We start from the raw sequence: 21011 nt of genomic DNA, 5'->3' as shown, positions 1-21011 counted from the left end.
TATAGAATGTTGGAGGAGTTTGAGTAAAAAATAATAATTTTTTTCTTTTAACAAAGTGAAGAATATGCTGTGGTTTTTCTAAGTCATTTTGTTTTGACTAGTTAAAACCAGACATGCAAAAATCCTTACAGATAGGCTTGGATTTTGGAAAATGCATAGGGCATCCAACAGGCGGGTGTCAGCCAGCTAGGAATCCAAAGCTGCTTTTTTACCTTAGGATACAGGTCTAATCATTGGCTGAGAAGATGAGCCTAATCCCAATAACCTGTGAATAAGCCTTATTGATATCAGTAGATGTAACTAAGCAAGAGCTGCATAACGGTTCCAATAGTTTCATGTTATCCGTCCTGGATGCTACCTCTTAAAACCACAGATGGAGAAGTCAAGTTTCTGAAGGCAGCCCTGTTTAGGGAAGTTTTTAATGTCTGAAGTTTTATTCTGCTTTTAATGTTCTGTTGAAAGCCACCAAGAGTGGCTGGGGAAATCCAGCCAGATGGACGGGGTAGAAATAAATTATGATGATGATGATGAATGCTGCTCAGTCTAGAAAAATGGATGTAGTTTCTCTCTGTTGATCTATTTATACATGCAGTGTGCAAGTGGGGTGGGGATCTTTATGGGGTGGAGTAGTCAAAACTGTGACCTACAACCTGAGTGACTGTCAGAGGAGTTTGTTGAAAACTAAATTGTAAAACACCTGATCTATGAGGTCACACCATTTTTAATTCAGGAGGTGCAGTGCAATTCTGTACACATCTACTCGGAAGTAAGCCCCATTGAGTCCAGTGGGACCCCAGGCTCGCACGATCTCATTTGTTTTTTGCTAGAACCCTGAGATTCACAGAGCAAAACCTGGTGCAAAAGACACATGCTTGGAATTAAAGAATTATCAGTCCAGGAACCTCACAGTGTTTCCATGCAAGGACCCACTACTGGTTATCTCAAGCTTCTGTCGTTTCAGCAGTAGAATTTGCTGGGCTAGGCAGGTTATCCTGTTTCCTCTGTTATTAAACAATTTGGCGTCAGAAATCTTTGTTGATCTAGAGCAAACTACCCAAAGATTTACCTTCTGCCCAAGCCTCATAAAATTAAAAACACTGTAGTGATGACTGCTTTTTACCCATGAAAACATTACAGCTGCCTTTTCTTTCTTATTATTTTCATAAAATAATATAAATTTTCATTCAAGATAATATGGTAATGAAAAAATACAGCATCAGAGCAAATTAAATACATGTTTGTTTTGCAGATTATTGTGTTTTTTCTCTTCCAGGAATTGCTAATTTTAATAAAAATACTACTTTATTGTCACCTGTCTCTGGTTCATATATTGCATTAATTTGACAAGGGTTTCATATTCGTGTCTCTTTGTACTTACGTTTCCGACAATTTTTTTATTATTTCAATACATCAGGAAAGAACGGCTTGTGTAACTACACAAAATCAAATCCAGTTATATAGAAAGGCCCTACATCACTTAGTGCAGAGTCAGACTAAAAATAATTGCAGAAAGAACAGCAACCAGTTTAGAAAAGATAGGGCATCACAACATACAACTAAATATGTTTGGGATCCCGTGATCAATCCCAAACATTACTGATCTAGGTCTCTCTGGATATCTTTATAGAAGACTTCCATTGCTGAGCAATAGCCATCTCAAGCTGCTACCAGCAGGAAAAGAGCCAACTTTTTGCGTTTAGCAGTTGGATTAAGGTCACTTTGCAGGGCTAAGGAGGGATTTGTACTTACCTGCTCAGTACATTTCTATCTGTCATGCTGCCCAGGAGTGGGCAGATGTGCTAATGAACATTAATGTAATTATTTCTGATTCTTTTGTCCTGTATCACCTTTTCCAGTAAAGAATATGTGATTCCCCTGGATTGCAGCTGTCCCATAGATTTTGAGTTCCACATAGACTATCTTCAGCCTCACAAAGCCTTTACGGTTCATCCAACATCTGGTAAAATCTTGGGAGGGGGAGCATTACTTCATTAATGTGTGGATGCTAGTATCTTAAATAGCATGTACTGTATATATAAACATATTATAGTGCAATCTGCCACCACCCCTCATGCTGGCCTGGGTAGGTAGGTAGATGGGTGGGTGGGTGGAATGAGGAAAAGTGTCCCTTCACCCAGCTAAGACAACTTTCCAGCAGCTGCTGAATTTGTGGGTTGGCAGGAGCCAATGGAAAGCCCCAAAATGTGGGGTTCAGTGGGAAGGGCCGACCCAAGCTGGCCCATAATTCTCTGGATCTCAAGCCAATCTCACTGTCCTGTCCACCCACTCCAAAGTCCCACTGTGGCTGCCATGCGTGGCAGGGCTGTAGATAAAGGCCCATCGGTGGTAGGGAGGATGTTAGGATTGCCCCCTACTCCACAAATTAAGAACAGAGATTTTATTGCTACAACCTCCCCAGTTGAAGAAAAGGAAGCCTATGAGCATCGAACTGCTGCTAGACTACAATGCCCACCATCCCTGGAAATTGGGCCATGTTGCCTTGAGCTGATGGCATAGCTTATCTGCACCAAGATGCTTCCAAAAGGTTGAACTTTGGGGATAATCATGTTTGTTTGTTTGTTTGTTTGTTTGTTTGTTTGTTTGTTTGTTTTTACCAAGAAGCACACCAGCTGCTGAACTATACTAGTAATTCGCTTTTCCAATCACCTTGCCAAATTCGCATTACCTTTAATGCCTCTCAAACTAAGCTTCCAAAAATCCCTGATTGTTCTGTACAATTTCTTTCAGTCATAAAAGTGCTGTGATTTCAAGGTGAATGCACTAACTATTTTTTTGTTTTTGTTTTAATTCACTCATTCACTACAGGAATAATTCCTGCCAACGGGAAAGCAGAAATTATGGTAACATTTGCACCATTTAAATATGGAACAGCCCATATGAAAATGGAGTTGTGGATTTCACAATTTAACTCAAAACCTTATATATGTGCGTTCACAGGAACATCATCGCCACGCCCTACATTAACGTATGTGTGGCCGGTACTTGCTTTGAACATTTTTTTAAAAAATCATTGTGTGTTTCACTGAGAAACCTTTATAAAATAATATTTCCTGGGGAGGGGTGTACCATACAGTGTGTGTGTGTTAGAAACAAATGAGCCAAGATGATATAAATACATCAGGCTGAATCCAGAGTAAATGAGTAAGTAAATGTGGTGTTAGGCGACATTGAAATCAGAGGAAATGGTTAGCTACAAAGTCCTGTAGATTTAAGTGGGAGGTAAGTTCCTCTAACTTTGGATCCAGCCCATTGTTTTGTTTGGAAAAAGCTTCAGTAAAGATACTTTTTAATAATGCTTTGAGAACAGTAATGCCATTTTTTTACACCAGACTGAATTTCAGCATCATATGTTTATAATTAGGGAGGGAAAGAGCTGTCTTAGTTTCCAGGCCATGTCAGTTTCATGTGCTCATTCCTAGTTCCATTCTGTCCCATTTCTGCATTAATGTGTATTTAAATAAAAATCGGGATGAAAATGTATAGTTAAATATAAAAAAAATTCCTTCCTGTAGCACCTTAAAGACCAACTAAGTTAGTTCTTGGTATAAGCTTTCGTGTGCATGCACACTTCTTCAGATACTTTCGTGCATGCACACGAAAGCTTATACCAAGAACTAACTTAGTTGGTCTTTAAGGTGCTACAGGAAGGAATTTTTTTTTATTTTGACTATGGCAGACCAACACGGCTACCTATCTGTAACTGGAACTATAGTTAAATATGTATTTTTAAGAGTTGACATTTTTTCTCAGGGTATGCATTTCTCAACATATTTTATCCTAAAATAAGCATTTTTGGTAACTAATATGGAGTTGAGAACTGTGTCACAAAATGCACTTCAGAAGTCACAGAAATATGATTCCCTAGCAGAGATGAGTATTTTCATATTGGAGTCATATAAATGAGGACTTTACATCCTCCAAATAATTTTTTAGAATTTAGGAAAAAATAGAATCTAAAGTGTTTTCACAATAATGTAGGCAGCTTTCATAGTCTCTTGGCTAGGTCTCAAGAGGCTAACTTTATAAACCTACAAATTCTGACCGGGCTCAGATTATAATCTGAAGCAGAGAACAATTTTTGAGAGCTCCTCAGCCATCACCACCCCAATTGTGCTCACTCTTTCCTTCTTCTTACCTTGGAACTCACTTGGCAAGCATAACAGCAGAGGCAAGGAAGGAGAAGAGAGGTTGGGTATTTGCTTGTTCTCCCCCTTCTCCATTTTAACATTGTGCACATAAAAGGGTGCCTGGGCTCTGAGCACATGTGGAAGATATAACTGTCTCAAGGGCTTCTGCCATTGCTAAAGCATACACAATGATTCAAGTCTCACAGTATCCAAAGTTTTAGACTCCCACTTAAAAGCCAACGTTTTTTGAACCACATCTGCAGTCCTTTGCAGAACTATAGCTGTACATCCATCTATCACAGTTAAAATTATGTGTCTCTTATGAAATCTAGGAGAGCAGACTTTGAGAAGCAAGAAGCAGTTTTGGCAAGAATACCAAAGTCTCCACAAAAAGCAGTGGCACGGCTACTGCAGAAGACAGCATTGCCAAAGCAAGAACGGAGCAGTCCTCTACAAAAACCACAGGTGGGGGATTTAAGGAAAACAATAACGGCGGCAAAATTTGTTAGAACGAAATTGGGCCCATTATTTGTTTTGATGTGTCACATTTTATTTCGTAGGCCATTGAATATAAAAACTTGAGATTCCCAGCTGATTTGTCAAATCCTTATGCTGTGGCAACTGTTTTGGTTCAGGAACCAGGCAAAATAAAGATTAAATACTTAAAAGAAGGTAATAACTTTGAGTATTACATGTTTGTGTAATGTGTGGTACTACAGGGCTGGAATTTCTGGGCCTGACTAGAATACATGGAAATGGCAGCAAACACACTCAATCTAAGTGTGTAAGTGCAGTGGTCACAAACTATTTCACCTATTTGCATTTGCATTCTATTCCCTCCTCTTCCTCTGTTGTGTCCCTTGTGATGTTTTCTAAATTGTATGCTCTTTGTGGTAGGGAACTTTGCTTTCATTTTATCACTTTCCATATTTTCCCCCAACCCACCTCAGGCAGATTGGCTAGTCAGCCCTAGGAAAGTGATTTGAAGTTGGAGGAACTTGTTCCCACCATAAAACACAGCTTAGTTTGACTAAATTTGGCATCTCTGTACATTTACTAATTTGATTCTGTGACTTACAGGTACTAATAATGTCTCATTGTAGTTCTTACATAATATGCATAGTATGAATAATTTCATAATTTTATTGTATGATTAGTCTATATGATATATGGTACATAGATAGATAGATGGATGGATACTGCCCTGGTATGTCTATACTGTAGATGGACAGGTGGTTATAATTAATTTTGGACAATAAACAAACAAACTGAACCATTCCATCTGAATCTGAAGGATCTTCCCCCAGTTGCAATAAATCACTTCCAACTCTCATGGCCTTGCAATTCTGAGCACTGAAGGTCCCTTCGACACAGTATAACTTTGTGTTTGTGAGGACCACGCTTATTAACCTCCCTGCATGGTTTTGGCCTCGGACCTTCTCTGTACTGATACTGCCGCTGTGCCACCCTGGTCATCATATGATCACTTCTTCACATGTGTACCACTTGATGAGGGTTTGTTGTATATCTTGAATTATGTTCTGTAAACAAGAAACGTCTCATTTGAAAATATTCATAGAGCCGAGGTCTTATTCCCATAACACCTGAAGCTTCATCATAAACTCCTGTAAAACAGATCTTGGTAGCAATATAATCCACACTTTTTCAACATTCTGCAGTCTCTTTGACGCCATACTAAATGGAATATTTCACCATTTGTAACTGCAGCCAGTGGTGGAAGGGCTATTTTACTCTGTCTCCTGAGCATCCTGTTTGTATTTGTGCCCTACAGTCCTAGGAGGGCAAGGTGATGGAGGAGCTATAACAAGGCAGGTGAAAGAAGCTGTTTTTGAACTGAAAGTCAAGCAGGACATACAAGCAGAGCTAACCAACCAACTTAAATGGTGAGTGGCGCTCACATATTATGCAAGCAGAAATAAACAAATATAACGGCTCGTTGTATTTAGCACTAACTGAATACGCCGCTTAGTGTATCTTTTGCAAAAAGTGGATAAAGTGATTTTATTTTTTGCTTCCCAGTTTGTAGCTGGTGAAAAATTATATGATTGTGATTTATCTTGGTCAATAACTGAACAAAAAACTTACTGGGACATAACCAGTGATGGTTTTGCACTAGTGGAAAGCAATTCCGCTTTTGCAATGTGCAGTCCGTCCGTCCCCCCCCCCCTGATATTGGGAGGCCTTCTGGAACAGTAAGGGTTATGACACAGGGGGCTGCAATAGGTAGAGGAACTGGAAAAAGATAGGCGTTGAGCATAAGCAGAAGCACTTTCTGTGAATCACCTCGTCGTTGAATCTTGGTTTGTAAATCATTCATGTGCCAATACAAATGCAGTCTTTGGGTTGAAACAAAAAAGAAGCACAGGGCTATAACCAGAAGAATACTTGAAAACAGAAGGGAGTGATTCAGCCAAAATTAAGCATTTTGAAATTAGGTGGATTTCAACAGTAGAAATTCTGTTGAAATTACTGGGTCTTAAAAGTGCTTAAGTTTAATTGTGTCTTGCCCATGTCAAGTCAATAGGCAGGCGATCTAAAAAATCTGCACAATGTTTGCATTGGATTGATTTACTCTTTGCAAAAGCCTTGTTAGTACAGTGGTACCTCGGTTTAAGAACAGCCCTGTTTGCAAACTATTCGGTTTAAGAACTACGCAAAACCGGAAGTAGTGTCCCGGTTTGGGAACTTTATCTCGGTCTAAGAATGGAAGCCGAATGGTGGAAGGGCACTGGCAACAGGAGGCCTCATTAGAACAGTTTAGGTTTAAGAACAGACTTCCGGATCAGATTAAGTTTGTAAACCAAGGTACCACTGTAAATAGTTGTCTGAGCTGAACTTTAAAGTGAAAACTGTTCTCTCCTCTCTGATTTGAATGCAGGCAGGTTCATTTAGGCAAAGATCCAATTTCTCCAACTTTTCAAAGGCAATTTTCTGAAGACCGATGTAGAGAAGTAGAACTATACAAGGTAGGGCATATTTTTGTTTTAAAAGAACTGTGTGGGTTTGTACATTGCAGGCGACAGCTGGGATGCTTGTACTCAGTCAGATAGATCCATCTTGTTAGAGTACAAGCATGCACCTTGCTGCCACTAATTTTTTGGGATAATATGTGCAGTCCCGTTTCCTGTCTTCAGAGTTCACGTGCAATGTATAGCAGGAAGAAAAAGGAAAGTGGGGGAGAAACAGAAGGGGGGGCACCTACTATACAGGCTCTTAGGGGATATCTTCATGTACCCTGTAGGTTGGGCAGTGGTCCTGTGGCATCAATATACCAGTGCTCCTTTTGGAGCATGCCATAGTCTTACATGCCTATTCAACGTAGACAAATAGTCAAAGGGACACAGGAATCTGCCTTGTACTGAGTCAGACCCATTGTCCATCCAGTTCAGTATTGTCTACACTAACTGGCAGCAGCTCTTAAGGGTTTCTGAAGGGGATCTCTCTGGAGATGCTGGGGACTGGACCTGGGAACTTCTGCGTGCAAGGCAGATGATCTGCCACTGAGCTACGGTCCACTTTATTTGCATACTCCTTTTCTGTATACGTTATGCTCAAAGTGGTTCACAGTTCACAGCAAAGTATGACAACAAGCAATGCACCACAGTCCGTAATATCCAGAAATGTAACACCTTGTCCCTTAGAGTTCCAGACAACTTCATCTCAGCTGGAGAACGATCTCATCCCACCCCTTCAGTGGCAACCTATGAATCAAACCCAGAACTCGCCTCACTGATGAGTTCTGCTTACATTTTGCAAGTCCCTTGGAAGACTACAATTTTATTGAGCCCTAAATGCAAGACTTTGCTTAAGGATCCATCAATGTACTAATGTGGGTATTTATATATCTTTGTTTATGGTGCTGAGGCAGATTAAAAGGGGAGAGCCTATTATGGAGAAGGAGTTTCAAAGGAAGAATGTTGAAGTCTCAGTCAACCGTGTCATCCGAGACATTGGCGAGGTAGGTCTTTGTGTCAGAGTCAAATGGATGGATGGGAATGCAGCAGGGAAACTTGCCTTTGCATTAAGAAATCCTTGTGAATATAACTGGGAAACTTCCTTTCGTTGGTGTCTCTCGCCAATAGGAAACAACAGGGGAAAGAGTCTGGTGAGCACTTGGAGATTTATCAGGGAGAACAGTTGTGTGGGGGTAGCCTAAGATTGCAGCAGTAGTGTGGGGATGTCATAGCCACCTGAAATTTGTTGATTTAAAAAGAAATCTCAGCCAGATACATCCAAGAGTTGATTGGCATGTACTTAGAGAGGAAGAAATGAAACAAGTTGTCACCATGAAGTTCTGATTATTGTAATCTTCTTGCGCTTCTTGGAAATAAGTTTGCCTCCAGGCCGTTTGTATTTTGCTGGAGGGATTCACTCACATGCTGGAAATTTAGGTTTACACAATTAACGTGGATTAAAGTGCACTGTTGTAACGAATCCACTTTTAAAGTTAAATCAATCTCTTTGTGGTTAGGACAGTGATGGGAAAATTTATTGAAAAGTGTAAACCATTGATTACAGTAAGATCATGTCCTGCGCATGGGGTTACATTCTGAGGGGTGGCGTGTAAAGCTGGAATCGTGCATAGTTGAAACTTACCTGCCAGAACAGGCGCAGGATCTTACAGGGCCATCCAAGATCTTGCGAAGCCCTCTGGAGCCTGTGCAAAACCTTCCGAAAGCCTGGGAAGCAAGTCTGAGAGCTTAAAAGCTCTTGCTGTGCCTGGAAAACTCAGCCGGTAAAGAAACTTTTAAGCTCTCCGCGTTGCATGTGTTTAATTTGTGCGATATCAGTTGGCCTGCCGCCAAGCACATAAAGCTTTGATTGCACAAGTTAAATGTGCACAAGTTGTGACCCTGCTGTAATGGGAACGAGTATCACCACTGCACAAGCAAATCAAGATGAATGTTCATAGATGTAGAACTTGCCTGCAAACGTCAGAACAAATGTTCCATAAAGACCGGTCACTGTCAAACCTCCATGTAAGCAAATTGGGATGAATGCTCAAGAAACAGGCGATCCAGAAGAGCCCTTAGTTCTACAGAAGTCAATGGGTCATACTTCTGTGTAATTTCAGATACTTTCACCAGTATAAATAGGTTGCTGTTAAATAAAGAGCTTGAAAGTGTTTATTCCTAACTGTAACCCTTTAAGACTGAAACTGTTCCCTTTTTGTGTGCCGTGCAGCCCCCAAAATTCTATCCCACGTTTGATCTCCTGCTAAACAACCCTTGGTGTCACAGGCACTGGAATCTGCGACGGTTCCAACAAGCTGCACGAAAGGTACTGAAACAAATTGTCTCAGTTAAATACTGGTGTGCTACCTGCCAGCTTCAGGAATGCTGCTCATTCATAAATCCTTCCTGAATTTGCAAGTGTGTTTTATAACATTTTTTTAAAGTTACAGTTTTGCTGTGAAACTATGATTGAATCTATATTGCGGGTATGATGGCTTCACTGCCTAAAGTGTTTGCATTAAAAGGAAACAGTATGTCAGCTGTTTGATAATCCCACCATTCCGTACAGCTGCCAAGCCTAATTCTGCATGGGTAGGAGAAAGTGGAAGTCACAGGTAGATGCACTGCAGCAATTATACCAGGTCGTTGGATGCCTCGCCTTCCAGCTTCACAAGAACAACAAACATTCCTACACTTTAAGGTTCCATAAGTATGTTGACTTCAGATAGGTAGCTGTAGGCAGCTTTAAAGGCGTTATAATTTTTTGTGCCTTCTTTTACGAATTCAAATTAGTTTTTAAAGGGCCACATGCACTCTTTGTGCATATATTTTCCAAGTTTGTTTCACTAGAAAACCCTGGGGCTTAAAAATGAAACAAAACAATTTGGCAGTTTCCAGACTTATGTACACAGAGATTCCAGAAAAGTTTTGGAAGACACATGCCACATAGAAAATGGATTGAACAATATCCTAAATGATTCTCCTAGATCTTGGTTCACGGCCGGCTCAATCGTGTGCTAAGTTCGTGGCGTCGAGTATTTAAAAATATGAAAACCCAAGACTGGGAAGAAGCATTCCCATCAGGTAAGCCCTCCAATTTGGAAACCTGTTTTTTAATATTTGTTTTCGTGTCACGGTGTGAAAAATGATTAGAAAGGATGCCATGACACACTGCTGTGATGCGCACCCTCGTGTGCTATAAATGAATGAATAAAGGAACAGCTAGAAACATCCTTCCGTACCAAGGTGGGTTTTGTAGCACAGCCCTGCAATGCTTCCACTATGCCTTTCCTCTTGTCCTCTGTGGGTGGGCCACACATCACAATTACTGTAAAAACAAGAAACAGGAATGTCATACCATTTGCTTTGTGCCATAAATGGCAGCGGCTACTGTCAGATGCAGGTGGTGGTTGCTTGTGAGTAACCAGGCAGGACTCCGACCTGTCTTTTACAGGTTTTATTTGGTGCAAACTATTTACAGTGCAGAACCACAAAGTTCATGTCCGTCTTAGTCACTTGCAGAATCTGGGAGTGGCCCCTTCCAGCTTCTCCCCCAACATAAGAACTTAGACACCCCAAATCTCTGCCTCCCCTCCTTGCGTTTCACCCCTCTGCCTCCTGGCCAGCCGGGCTAGGTGAGGCGCTTGGGCTCTCAGCAGGATCTTTGAGCCCTCTCCTCGCTTGGCTGGTCCCTTCCCTCTCTGCTCCACTGGAGGTGTGGCTTTTCCCAAGATCTGCTCCTCAGAAGCCTTGGAGACTCTCTGTGTTCCCCTGCCTCCCTCCCCTGTTCTGATGGCAGTCCCGTGACAGCTACCATTTAGGCAGAACAGCAGAGGAAAGCATGAGGAATATTTTGGGAAGTGGAGACACCTTCTGCCATCATCTTCCAGGTCCCAGGGTCAAAATGAGCAACGAAGGGACAAAAGTATCCCACCGTTTCTGTTGATCAAAATGCATACCCACTCTTCACTCAGTCTTAGCATTTGTACATTTCTGTCCTGGTTCAACAGAAAGCAGTTCCGAAACGACCAGCACACTAGCGATAAGTGATGATGGAAGAGTGCCTTGTGTCCTCACGGAAGATCGCCTGCTGCCTTCTGAATTCCCCACTTACAGTTCGTCTCGGGCTGATGAGCTGGTAGGTGCCTCTGTGACGTTAGCAATGGTTGATGGGTTAAAAGAGAGTGTCACACTCCTTTCATTCGGTTGGGCAGCCGCTTCCTGTGGCTACAAAACTGGCGTTCTCAAGCCCATCAATCCCAATTAAAAAGCATCCTGTGGTTACCTGGATGCCAGTTATGATATTTCCTCCTCAGTCCAACCATTAGAAAAGATTGTTGTTACATAAATTGAAAACTAATAACAATATTTATTTGTTTTTTTTTAATAAAAAGAGAAGAAAAGACAAATTTTCCTGTTTGAAAGATTGATAGTGGAAGGTACAATTCAGTACTTGAAGTTACTTTTCACAATAATCTGCCTCAGAAAGTCTGGTGGGACCAGAATTTGGAAATTTCAATTGAAAAAATCTGGAGGAAGCCCTGGTCTAAGGTTCCATTTAAACCTTTGGGAGCTGCATTTGAAGTTGGCCCATGGTTCGTATTTAACGCCAAGGCATCTGTCTTGTGTTGCCCCAAGGGATGTGTCTGCTGTTCTTGGAAGGGATGCCAAGTTGTAGGCACCTACTGACCTGTCTAGTGGGACTGCCTGAGGTTTATAATTTCACGTTACGGGACTTTGCCTAAATTGCCTTTACTACTGCTCAGCCAATCCCATTGTTTCCACAGATAGCATTATTAATTTTCTTCTTAGCTGAGGATCACAACAATAAGAATCAAGAACGAGTCACTCACTTCTTAGTGGAGGCTCAGGCCACATGGTGGAATGCTGGAAGACATTAATTTAAGAACTCTGGGTTTCTAGTATAATTAAAAAATGGCAGATAGCCCTATTGGAAATGTGATACCATCTTACATACTGTTTTGATTTTTTCCCCAGGCACCTGAAGCTCTTGGTATAGTTCCTGTCAGGTCTGCAAATGTTAAGATTAAACAACTTCACCACTTCTATGAATTAAAGGTTAGATGGCTGCTAAGTCGTTTTTTACTTTATGCTAGATGTTGGGCGGGACGCGGGTGGCGCTGTGGGTTAAACCACAGAGCCTAGGACTTGCTGATCAGAAGCTCGGCGGTTCGAATCCCCGCAACTGGGTGAGCTCCTGTTGCTCGGTCCCAGCTCCTGCCAACCTAGCAGTTTGAAAGCACTTCAAAGTGCAAGTAGATAAATAGGTACCACTCCGGCGGGAAGGTAAACGGCGTTTCCGTGCGCTGCTCTGGTTCACCAGAAGTGGCTTAGTCATTCTGGCCACATGACCCGGAAGCTGTACGCCGGCTCCCTCGGCCAATAAAGCGAGATGAGCGCCGCAACCCCAGAGTCGGTCACGACTGGACCTAATGGTCAGGGGTCCCTTTACCTTTACTAGATGTTGGGCAAGGCATGATCAAGAGGGAACAGGTGGCAGATTTCTAAGTTTTCCAGTTATTATTTTTTAAAATTGTATAACTAGGTCAAGAGAGAGGGATATTGATCCTGAAATGCCTGCCATGTGAAGTGTTTCCTCCACACAGTGTTGTGGGAAGGCATGTGAATTACGATGAATATGATATTCCCTTGTTAATTCATTTTAGGTAGTTGTCATTGGTTTATTAGAGTTTTCTACCGTATTTCAATTCCTTTTCCCTTTGTCCAAAGGTCCCTCAGCATTTCACCCTCATGGCATATCAGCCATTCTGTGTGCACCATGCGGCAACCAGTTACAAAGTTCCAAAATATTCCCAAATTCTGAGGACCGGTGCAGAGGTAACAAAACTTCTCCAGTATTCCCCCCCCCCTTTCTCGTGTTAATCTTAGCATTTGGTGGTTCAATAAATACTTTTTTAAAAGAGGTGGCAGAAAGATATTTCGAAATTTGTCTGGCAGGGCAAAAAGCCCAGAATCAAATTTAAAATATTGACAGATGCTAAAGAAAGAGGGGGTTTTGCCCTGCCGGACTTAAAATTGTACTATGAGGCAGCAGCTTTTTGCTGGCTGAAAGAATGGATGCTCCTCGAGAACACAGACATTTTGGATCTGGAAGGTTTTAACAATGCTTTCGGTTGGCATGCATATCTATGGTATGACAAAATCAAGCTGCATAGTGCCTTTAAAAATCACATTGTTAGAAAAGCATTGTTCAATGTTTGGATAAGATATAAAGATCTGTTGGAAAACAAAACCCCTAGATGGGTGTCACCAGTGGAGGCCAAGGCAGTGAAGAAACTCAATATGGAGGTCGGATGGCCGAAGTATTGGGAAATTTTGGAACAGGATGGAGATAAGTTGAAATTACAAAGTCATGAGAAATTGAAACATAAAGTACAAAATTGGTTTCAATATCATCAAATAATGGAGTTTTTCAAACAGGACAGGAAAATTGGCTTTCAGGTGGAAAAATCAAAACTAGAGACTGAATTGTTAGAACCCAATACTAAGAATTTATCCAGAATGTATAACTTGTTGCTGAAATGGAATACACAGGACGAAACAGTCAAATCGGCTATGATTAAGTGGGCACAGGATGTTGGTCATAACATTATGTCAGCTGACTGGGAATGGTTATGGAACACCGGTATTAAATTCACGGCATGTAATGCCTTAAAGGAAAACATTATGAAAATGGTCTATAGGTGGTACATGACCCCAGTCAAGCTGGCAAAAATTTATCATATGCCCGATAACAAGTGTTGGAAATGTAAAGAGACTGAAGGTACCTTCTACCACCTTTGGTGGACATGCCCGAAGATTAAGGCTTTCTGGGAAATGATCTATAATGAAATGAAAAAGGTACTTAAATGTACTTTTCCTAAAAAACCAGAGGCCTTTCTCTTGGGCATTGTCGGCCAATTGGTGTCAAAGAGGGATAGAACTTTTTTTATGTACGCTACAACAGCAGCAAGAATACTCATCGCAAAGTATTGGAAGACACAAGATCTACCCACTCTGGAAGAATGGCAGATGAAAGTGATGGACTATATGACATTGGCCGAGATGACAGGCAGAATCCGTGACCAAGGAAAAGAGACGGCGGCAGAAGAATGGAGAAAATTCAAAAGTTATCTTAAGGACTATTATAAACTTAATGAATGTTAGAGTGTTGTGGTTTTCAGGAACAAAGGGATACAGTGATATAAGGTCAGAATACAGAGATGACTAAGATGACAGAGGTTGGAAAGTAACAATTGGGAGTTGCTATAAAATTATGGACATTGGGATGCAGAAAGGGGGGGTATGGGGAAGTCCCAGAAAAGAGGTTTATGAAAATATGTTATGAAATTATACGTGTATGTTTGTCTTTTTAAGTGTTTGTTTGTTCTCTAAAATTTTGTAAAACCAATAAAAATTTTTTTTAAAAAAACACAAAACTTCTCCAGTATCCCCCCCCCTTTCTCGTGTTAATCTTAGCATTTGGTGGTTCAATAAATACTTTTTTAAAAACCTAACTAACAGAAAGACACCTTTCCAAAACATTTACTTTCTGCCTTTTTATCAGGAAGAGTTGATCCCAGTAATACCGGCTTCAGAGGAAAAACTCCAGGCACAAGAAGACGAACTGGACACCACCCTGCTAAACCTCAGAGCTCCTGAAGCTTTGCTTCATCCTCCAACCGATCATCCACTTCAGATTTTCGTAAGTAAAAAAGGGCAGGCCTCAGGGCCACATCCTGAATGGCTTAACTACAGTGGTACCTCGGGTTACAGACACTTCAGGTTACAGACACTTCAGGTTACATACTCTGCTAACCCAGAAATAGTACCTCGGGTAAAGAACTTTGCTTCAGGATGAGAACAGAAATTGTGCTCTGGCAGCAGCGGGAGGCCCCATTAGCTAAAGTGGTGCCTCAGGTTAAGAACAGTTTCAGGTTAAGAACGGACCTCCGGAACGAATTACGTTATTAACCCGAGGTACCACTGTATCTTTAACAATAAGAAACACCATCTTTTAACTCCTTATTGGTTGGCTGTCTTCAAAAGAAGCAAGAATTGGGGGGGGGGTGGTGGTCTGTGGCTCTTGTTTCAGTGTCACCCTTCGTTTCCTTTTCAGAATCCTAGCCCAGGACTGTGTGAGTTCAAGCAGCCATTTCCCTACGCAGAAAGCAGCATTGAATATCATATTTGCCCCATTCCGAAATACGAACTTACCAAGCAATTCCCAGCAAAATCCTGCATACCGATGACACAGAAGAAGTTCCTTCATCACAGGGTAAGGGCTGTTGAAGTCACTGGGGATCCAAGACATGGGAGCTTGTCTTCTTTTACTGGCTAAGATTGCTAGCAGAATTTTCTGATGTGTGGTCTTTTCAGGAGGTGATTCACGGCCTAACCGGCTGGAGAAAATTCCCATCAGTTATCCATTCAACTTTACCTAATGTACCTGCTCTGAACAACATAGCAATGCCATTCTGGTAAGTAAGAACGAGTGCTTTTGTTGAAGCACCTAATTAGGTTAATTGCACCTCAGTTGTGTATACCCGAAACAACCCAGGGAATGTTGCAAGACTGAAAATGTGGGCTTCCTGACAGGCTACTGATAGGCTAGTTCGTTTATAGTTTACAGTGGTACCTCAGGTTAAGAACAGTTTCAGGTTAAGAACGGACCTCCAGAACGAATTAAGTTCTTAGCCCGAGGTACCACTGTACTATTAACTTATTTCAAAGCATTCGTATCCCATTCTTCAGATGAAAAACGGTGCTAAGAACAACAGCCAGATGGTTCCGGACCATTGCTCTGTACTTTGGTCAGATCAGATGAGCCAACGATGAGTGCTCATCTGGCAGCTAGCCATTTATTTATTTATTTGTCCTAGGCTTATTAATATCAAAGTGAAATGCTTGATTTGTGCATACGGCATTGCATGTGGTCAGTAGAGGTCAGGCTAAGCCTAAGTTACTCCTCAGTGAGGAGTTGAGGGAAGGGGAAGTTGGCTGCTAGATTTGTTCAAAGGAAGAACTTAGCTCGGCAGATTGTGGCCACTGTTTTGTCGACTGCTTAGGTGGCCCCAAACCACTTGGGTTTGAAGGAACAAAGGGTCTCTTTCTAAGCAACACTCTTACAATGCAAATGGCTCATTTTGATCGGATTTTTCTGTCTACGCATCGGGCACATTCCACACATTTCTGTTTTTTTCAGTCATGGATTCCTGCTGTTCCACCACTTTCCACCCACACCATTGGCAGAGCGTTTTTGTCCATCCCCTCAAAGTTTTCTGTGACCTGTAAGGTCATACCCTGTTTTATGTGTTTAAAGGTTATGATGGAGGTAGGGAGGGTCATAGCATTGTGTTCGCTCTTGTTTCTTTTATAACATTTTCAAGAATAACAATAGTTACTAATAAAAACAACTTAAAAGACCCAACAGTGAATGTAGACAACACACACACACACTACATATTCCTTATTTTTCGTTTGAAAGGCATTGATATAGTTATCTATGAAAAGATAACATTATGGAGAGGGTGTAGATTGTGTGTCTCCCATTCTCTCCTACCTGCATCACTGTGGTTCTGTCTTCCGCAGCATTGATCCCTACAATGAAGTCATGATTCCAAAAGCTGTACCTCCAATACTGAATGACTTGCCAGAGCATGATAAGGAAAGTGTAATCGACGAGTAAGTTTCCTCTGCGCTGTTCTTTTGAAACAATTTTGTTGTGTTTCAAGCGCTGGGACTTGATTGCAAACGTGTATGTGTATGATTAAAGGTGTACAAGGTTGCTCTTGTATGCATGATGCTTGGGTTCCTAAATGACAAGTTAGGCTACAGTCCTAAGCCCACTTAAACCTGGGAGCAGCAGGATCAGTGGAGTGGTGATGGCAGGGCAGTGTTGCGCACCTTGCTTCCCAAGGGTGAGCATCTCTGCCATTTAGAGGGTGCGGATGGTGGCAGAGTCAATCCAATGCTGCTGTTCCCACACACCCCACTCAGCTCCCCAAGCCTCACCCCTCTCCCTCTTGGTAAGCAAAAGCGACATCATTGGGAAGCCAAGGTTGCAACGCCATCCTGCCTTCATGGCGTCACTGAATTAAATAGAATCTGCTTTTGTGTAGACATGCCCTCAAACAACTTTAACAATAAAATAGCTGTCAACTTCATCTTCAGAGTGGCTGACGTGGAGTCTCCAGTATTGCTTATACCAGAGATGGTAAAAGCTGAATTTCCACAGATTGACCTCTCTTCTGATGAGAACAGATCACAAAAGTATGGAAGGTAAGCCTTTTCCCATTAGAGGGCTGGGGAGTGAACCACCTGGCCTAAGATGATATTGGACCATGACTCCCACTATTGCTGGCCATGGGTCATACTAGGTGGGGCTGATGGGAACTAGGGGTCCCACACAACCCTACGACAAAATGTCACACAGCAGTTAAGAACGTATGGCAGCCCATGTCGGTAGTGTAGATTTTGGTGAAATTCATTAAAAATAGTTCAAAAGGGCACATTATTCTTTTAGATTTTGCAAAAAAAAAAGTTCAACAACCAGCAACTTGCCCCCCCTCCCCCAATCTGTGTCTGGATTTTTTGAAATATGGCAACAATAACCTCCAGATATTGTTTCCCTCTATAAGTAGATGAATATCATTGGTGGTCATCTTTAGCCACTCCTGAATTAATAATACAGCACAGTTCCTAATGCACAATTATTTTGATTTGTTTTATGTTTTTGCCATTCCTTGTAAAGAAATAACAGATGAGATCGAAACTGAGATTTAATTGTACTGACAGTTGGTGGGGAAGGCAAGCATTCAGGTTGTGCAGAACTGTTCTGCTAAAAAATAATCCTTTGTACTTTGGAAGCCTGTTACTTCGCCTGAGTTCGGTTCAAGCTTGCTTGGATTTCTGTAGTGAAGCAATAAATGTCATAATATTGACCAAACCTATTTATAGCATGTAAGCCCTAATTAAGCTGATATGTTCTTAAGTCAAAGCATATAGAGAAGCAAAGATGGTGGTGAGAATGGCCCTTGGACTGTGTATCCATCTAATTAGCTTTATTAATCTGAGTTAGTGTATGAAGATGTAGTCTGCAATCCTATTTAAGGATAAGGGCTAGAGTAGGCATAAAGTGTGTTAAATGCATGAAAGCATTTAATGTCCTTTAAAAAAAAGAAACCATGGAAGATCAGCATTGGGACCATACATTTAACTTGTATGTTTAAATAAAACCAGCTGGGGGAGGATCAGAACCATAGCATGAGACAAAAAGCGCTCCCACCGTATGCTGTCGTTTATACTGGAATAAGTTATCATAGCCATCAGTAGCAGTAACACTTTCCCTCCCAGGGAAAATGGCAGCTTAGAAGCAGGAGGATTTTCACTGGGAACACAGGATGGGGGGAGGTTAACCCCTTCCCTGCTTGCATGCCATGGTCCAGACCCTCTGACACACATACACACCCCACTGCTACTAAATGGCATTTCCATGCACTCTGGCACTCGTCACAGTGTCCCATTGCACCAGAAGCGGTTTAGTCAGTGCTGGCCAGAAAGTTGTCTGTGGACAAATGCTGGCTTCCTCGGCCTGAAAAGCAAGTTGAGTGCCGCACCCCATAGTCAAGTTTGACTGGACTTAACCAACCAAGGGTCCTTTACCTTACAGCTAGTAAAGGTAAAGGTACCCCTGCCCGTCCGGGCCAGGCATGACCGCTCATCTCGCTCAAGAGGCCGGGAGCCGGCGCCGTCCGAAGACACTTCCGGGTCCGGGTCATGTGGCCAGCGTGACAAAGCTGCAGCTGGCAAGCCAGCACCAGCGCCGCACACGGAAACGCCGTTTACCTTCCCGCTATAAAGCGGTACCTATTTATCTACTTGCACTTAGGGGTGCTTTCAAACTGCTAGGTGGGCAGGAGCAGGGATCAAGGAACGGGCGCTCACCCCGTTGCAGGGATTCGAACCGCCGACCTTCTGATCGGCAAGTCCTAGGCGCTGAGGTTTTACCCACAGCGCCACCCGCGTCCCTATACCTTACAACTACTACTAAGAAAAAACAGGCATGCTAAATGCATTTATGCATTAAACATACCATTTGCTCTTACTCCTATTGTACGCAACTGAGGTTCGCTTCTGAAGGCTGTTATGATCCTTGCAGCAGTTAAGAATTACTTTCTCTTCCTAGTGAAATAAATATAGAGCTTAAAGCTGCCTCATGCACATCTGTGAGTACTTCTGCACCTGTATCCAGGTAAGTGACCAATGTGAATATGAATAGACATTGTATTGCTTTGCTGGTATAGTTAAGTAGAAACTGTAATGATCCTTATTGATGGATACAAAAAGGCTACTAAATGGCCATTATTCTGTGGACTCAGTATAGGAACCAAGCCCCACTGCTGCCTACTTTAAAGGAGATTAGATTGAAGATTTATGGGCAAGATGGAGCATGGTGGAATTCATATATATGTATGTTTTATTGGGGGAAATAAATTAGGAAATTATATAACATTACACAGCATTTCTTGCAGTTGGTATGATACAATTTTGTCCACTGTATTTGTTTTATGCAATCTGGCTCTTGGTTTTTAAGCCACAATATGAAATATTATTATCATAAGAAGAAACAACAGGATTTACAATTTCATGAATTATATGTAAGATTATAGTCAGTATACATGTCCACATGTACTGGATATGTATATATTATATGTGAGAGGAGTTATAAATACAAGACATTGTTTCTAACAATATAAGCAAATATATAATGTGTGAACTACCCTGAGACCTCCGGGTATAGGGCGGTGTATATAAATTCAATAAATGAAAAATGAAGTGGTGTTGGTAGAATATAGTCCATCGGTTTCAGTAGCCCTTGGATTTTCTGTGTGTATACCAAAATTTGGATATGTTTGGCTTGTGTGATGCACTTTTGGACGCACTCAGAATATGGGCCATTATATATGATAGACCTCTGAGTATGGCAGGCCAAACATTTAACTTCCGAACAGGTTCCTCTCTTCCCAATCATTTGAATGTGCTCTGCCAAATGTTGGCTACTTCTGGTTAGTGCTAGTTCCGGCTGCTCCAGGAACAGTCTAGTTTGCTTTGTTCCATGTCCTGAACTTTTTCCTCTATCCTTTTTCAGAGATATAAGAGACATTGTGGACTGGTATATTCAAACTCAGAACAACATTTTTGGACAAAGGATAGGTGAATCTATGGAGAAACTGAAAGAAAAGGCCATTCAGAAGCACCTAATCCTCAACTAAATACTGTGCTTGAGATAATTTCATGCATCAGCCAAACTTTCTACATTTTTTTAATGTAGCATAGCTTCTTGTGAAAATAAAAGCTCTACACACTTATATTTTCATGTGAGGACCCTGAACATTGCAAATTATATGCCACGTGAATTGGAAGTATAATATGTTTCATTTCCCCTCCATACCTATACATCGGTTGCTTCAGAAAATGGGCCTTATTGCGTATAAGCTGGCTTGCAAGAGCAGCTTCACACACTAACAGAGAGAAAGGTTGAGGGGAAAACATCAGGTGAACAGTTAATATCGGTGGTGGGATGCCCTCCCATCTTTATTATTTTATACAAAGCTGCTTCTGAGAAACCCTGTGTCTAGATTCTTTGACAACCATGTTGCTATGTATATATATTTTCTTATATAGATGTTTGGTCCATAGCTTACCCACCTGTGCATACACAGAGAGAAAGAGCACAGTGTTGTGTATCTTGTGTGACAGCATTAATTGCTTTCTGATAAAAGGTAGAAAAAACTGATACGCTCTCTATTTGAGTTCATTGCCTTCTGTTTAATTGTGGAATTACAACAATTATGAACTGTACCTC

The 21011-nt window shown here is 41.5% G+C and overlaps 1 protein-coding gene across 2 annotated transcripts in view; it reads left to right on the top strand.

The window, feature by feature from the left end:
* The window catches only part of CFAP221 (cilia and flagella associated protein 221), a 32188-nt gene extending 11676 nt beyond the window's left edge, over positions 1-20512 (top strand). For both annotated transcript variants that reach the window (XM_081199347.1, XM_081199348.1), the window contains exons 7-25: positions 1857-1960; positions 2827-2986; positions 4481-4613; positions 4709-4820; positions 5941-6052; positions 7048-7135; positions 8038-8127; positions 9354-9449; positions 10111-10207; positions 11134-11261; positions 12122-12202; positions 12875-12982; positions 14712-14849; positions 15264-15422; positions 15524-15624; positions 16736-16828; positions 17318-17425; positions 19332-19397; positions 20295-20512. In XM_081199347.1, the coding sequence (XP_081055473.1) occupies positions 1857-1960; positions 2827-2986; positions 4481-4613; positions 4709-4820; positions 5941-6052; positions 7048-7135; positions 8038-8127; positions 9354-9449; positions 10111-10207; positions 11134-11261; positions 12122-12202; positions 12875-12982; positions 14712-14849; positions 15264-15422; positions 15524-15624; positions 16736-16828; positions 17318-17425; positions 19332-19397; positions 20295-20418 (2098 nt within the window). In that variant the 3' untranslated portion in view covers positions 20419-20512. The remainder of the gene's footprint in view (positions 1-1856; positions 1961-2826; positions 2987-4480; positions 4614-4708; positions 4821-5940; positions 6053-7047; positions 7136-8037; positions 8128-9353; positions 9450-10110; positions 10208-11133; positions 11262-12121; positions 12203-12874; positions 12983-14711; positions 14850-15263; positions 15423-15523; positions 15625-16735; positions 16829-17317; positions 17426-19331; positions 19398-20294) is intronic.
* Positions 20513-21011: the final 499 nt, after the last annotated feature.

This window comes from Podarcis bocagei, assembly GCF_964188305.1.
Source record: "Podarcis bocagei genome assembly, chromosome: 1".
NCBI lineage: Eukaryota > Metazoa > Chordata > Lepidosauria > Squamata > Lacertidae > Podarcis > Podarcis bocagei.
This window is presented reverse-complemented; position numbering and strand designations above follow the sequence as displayed.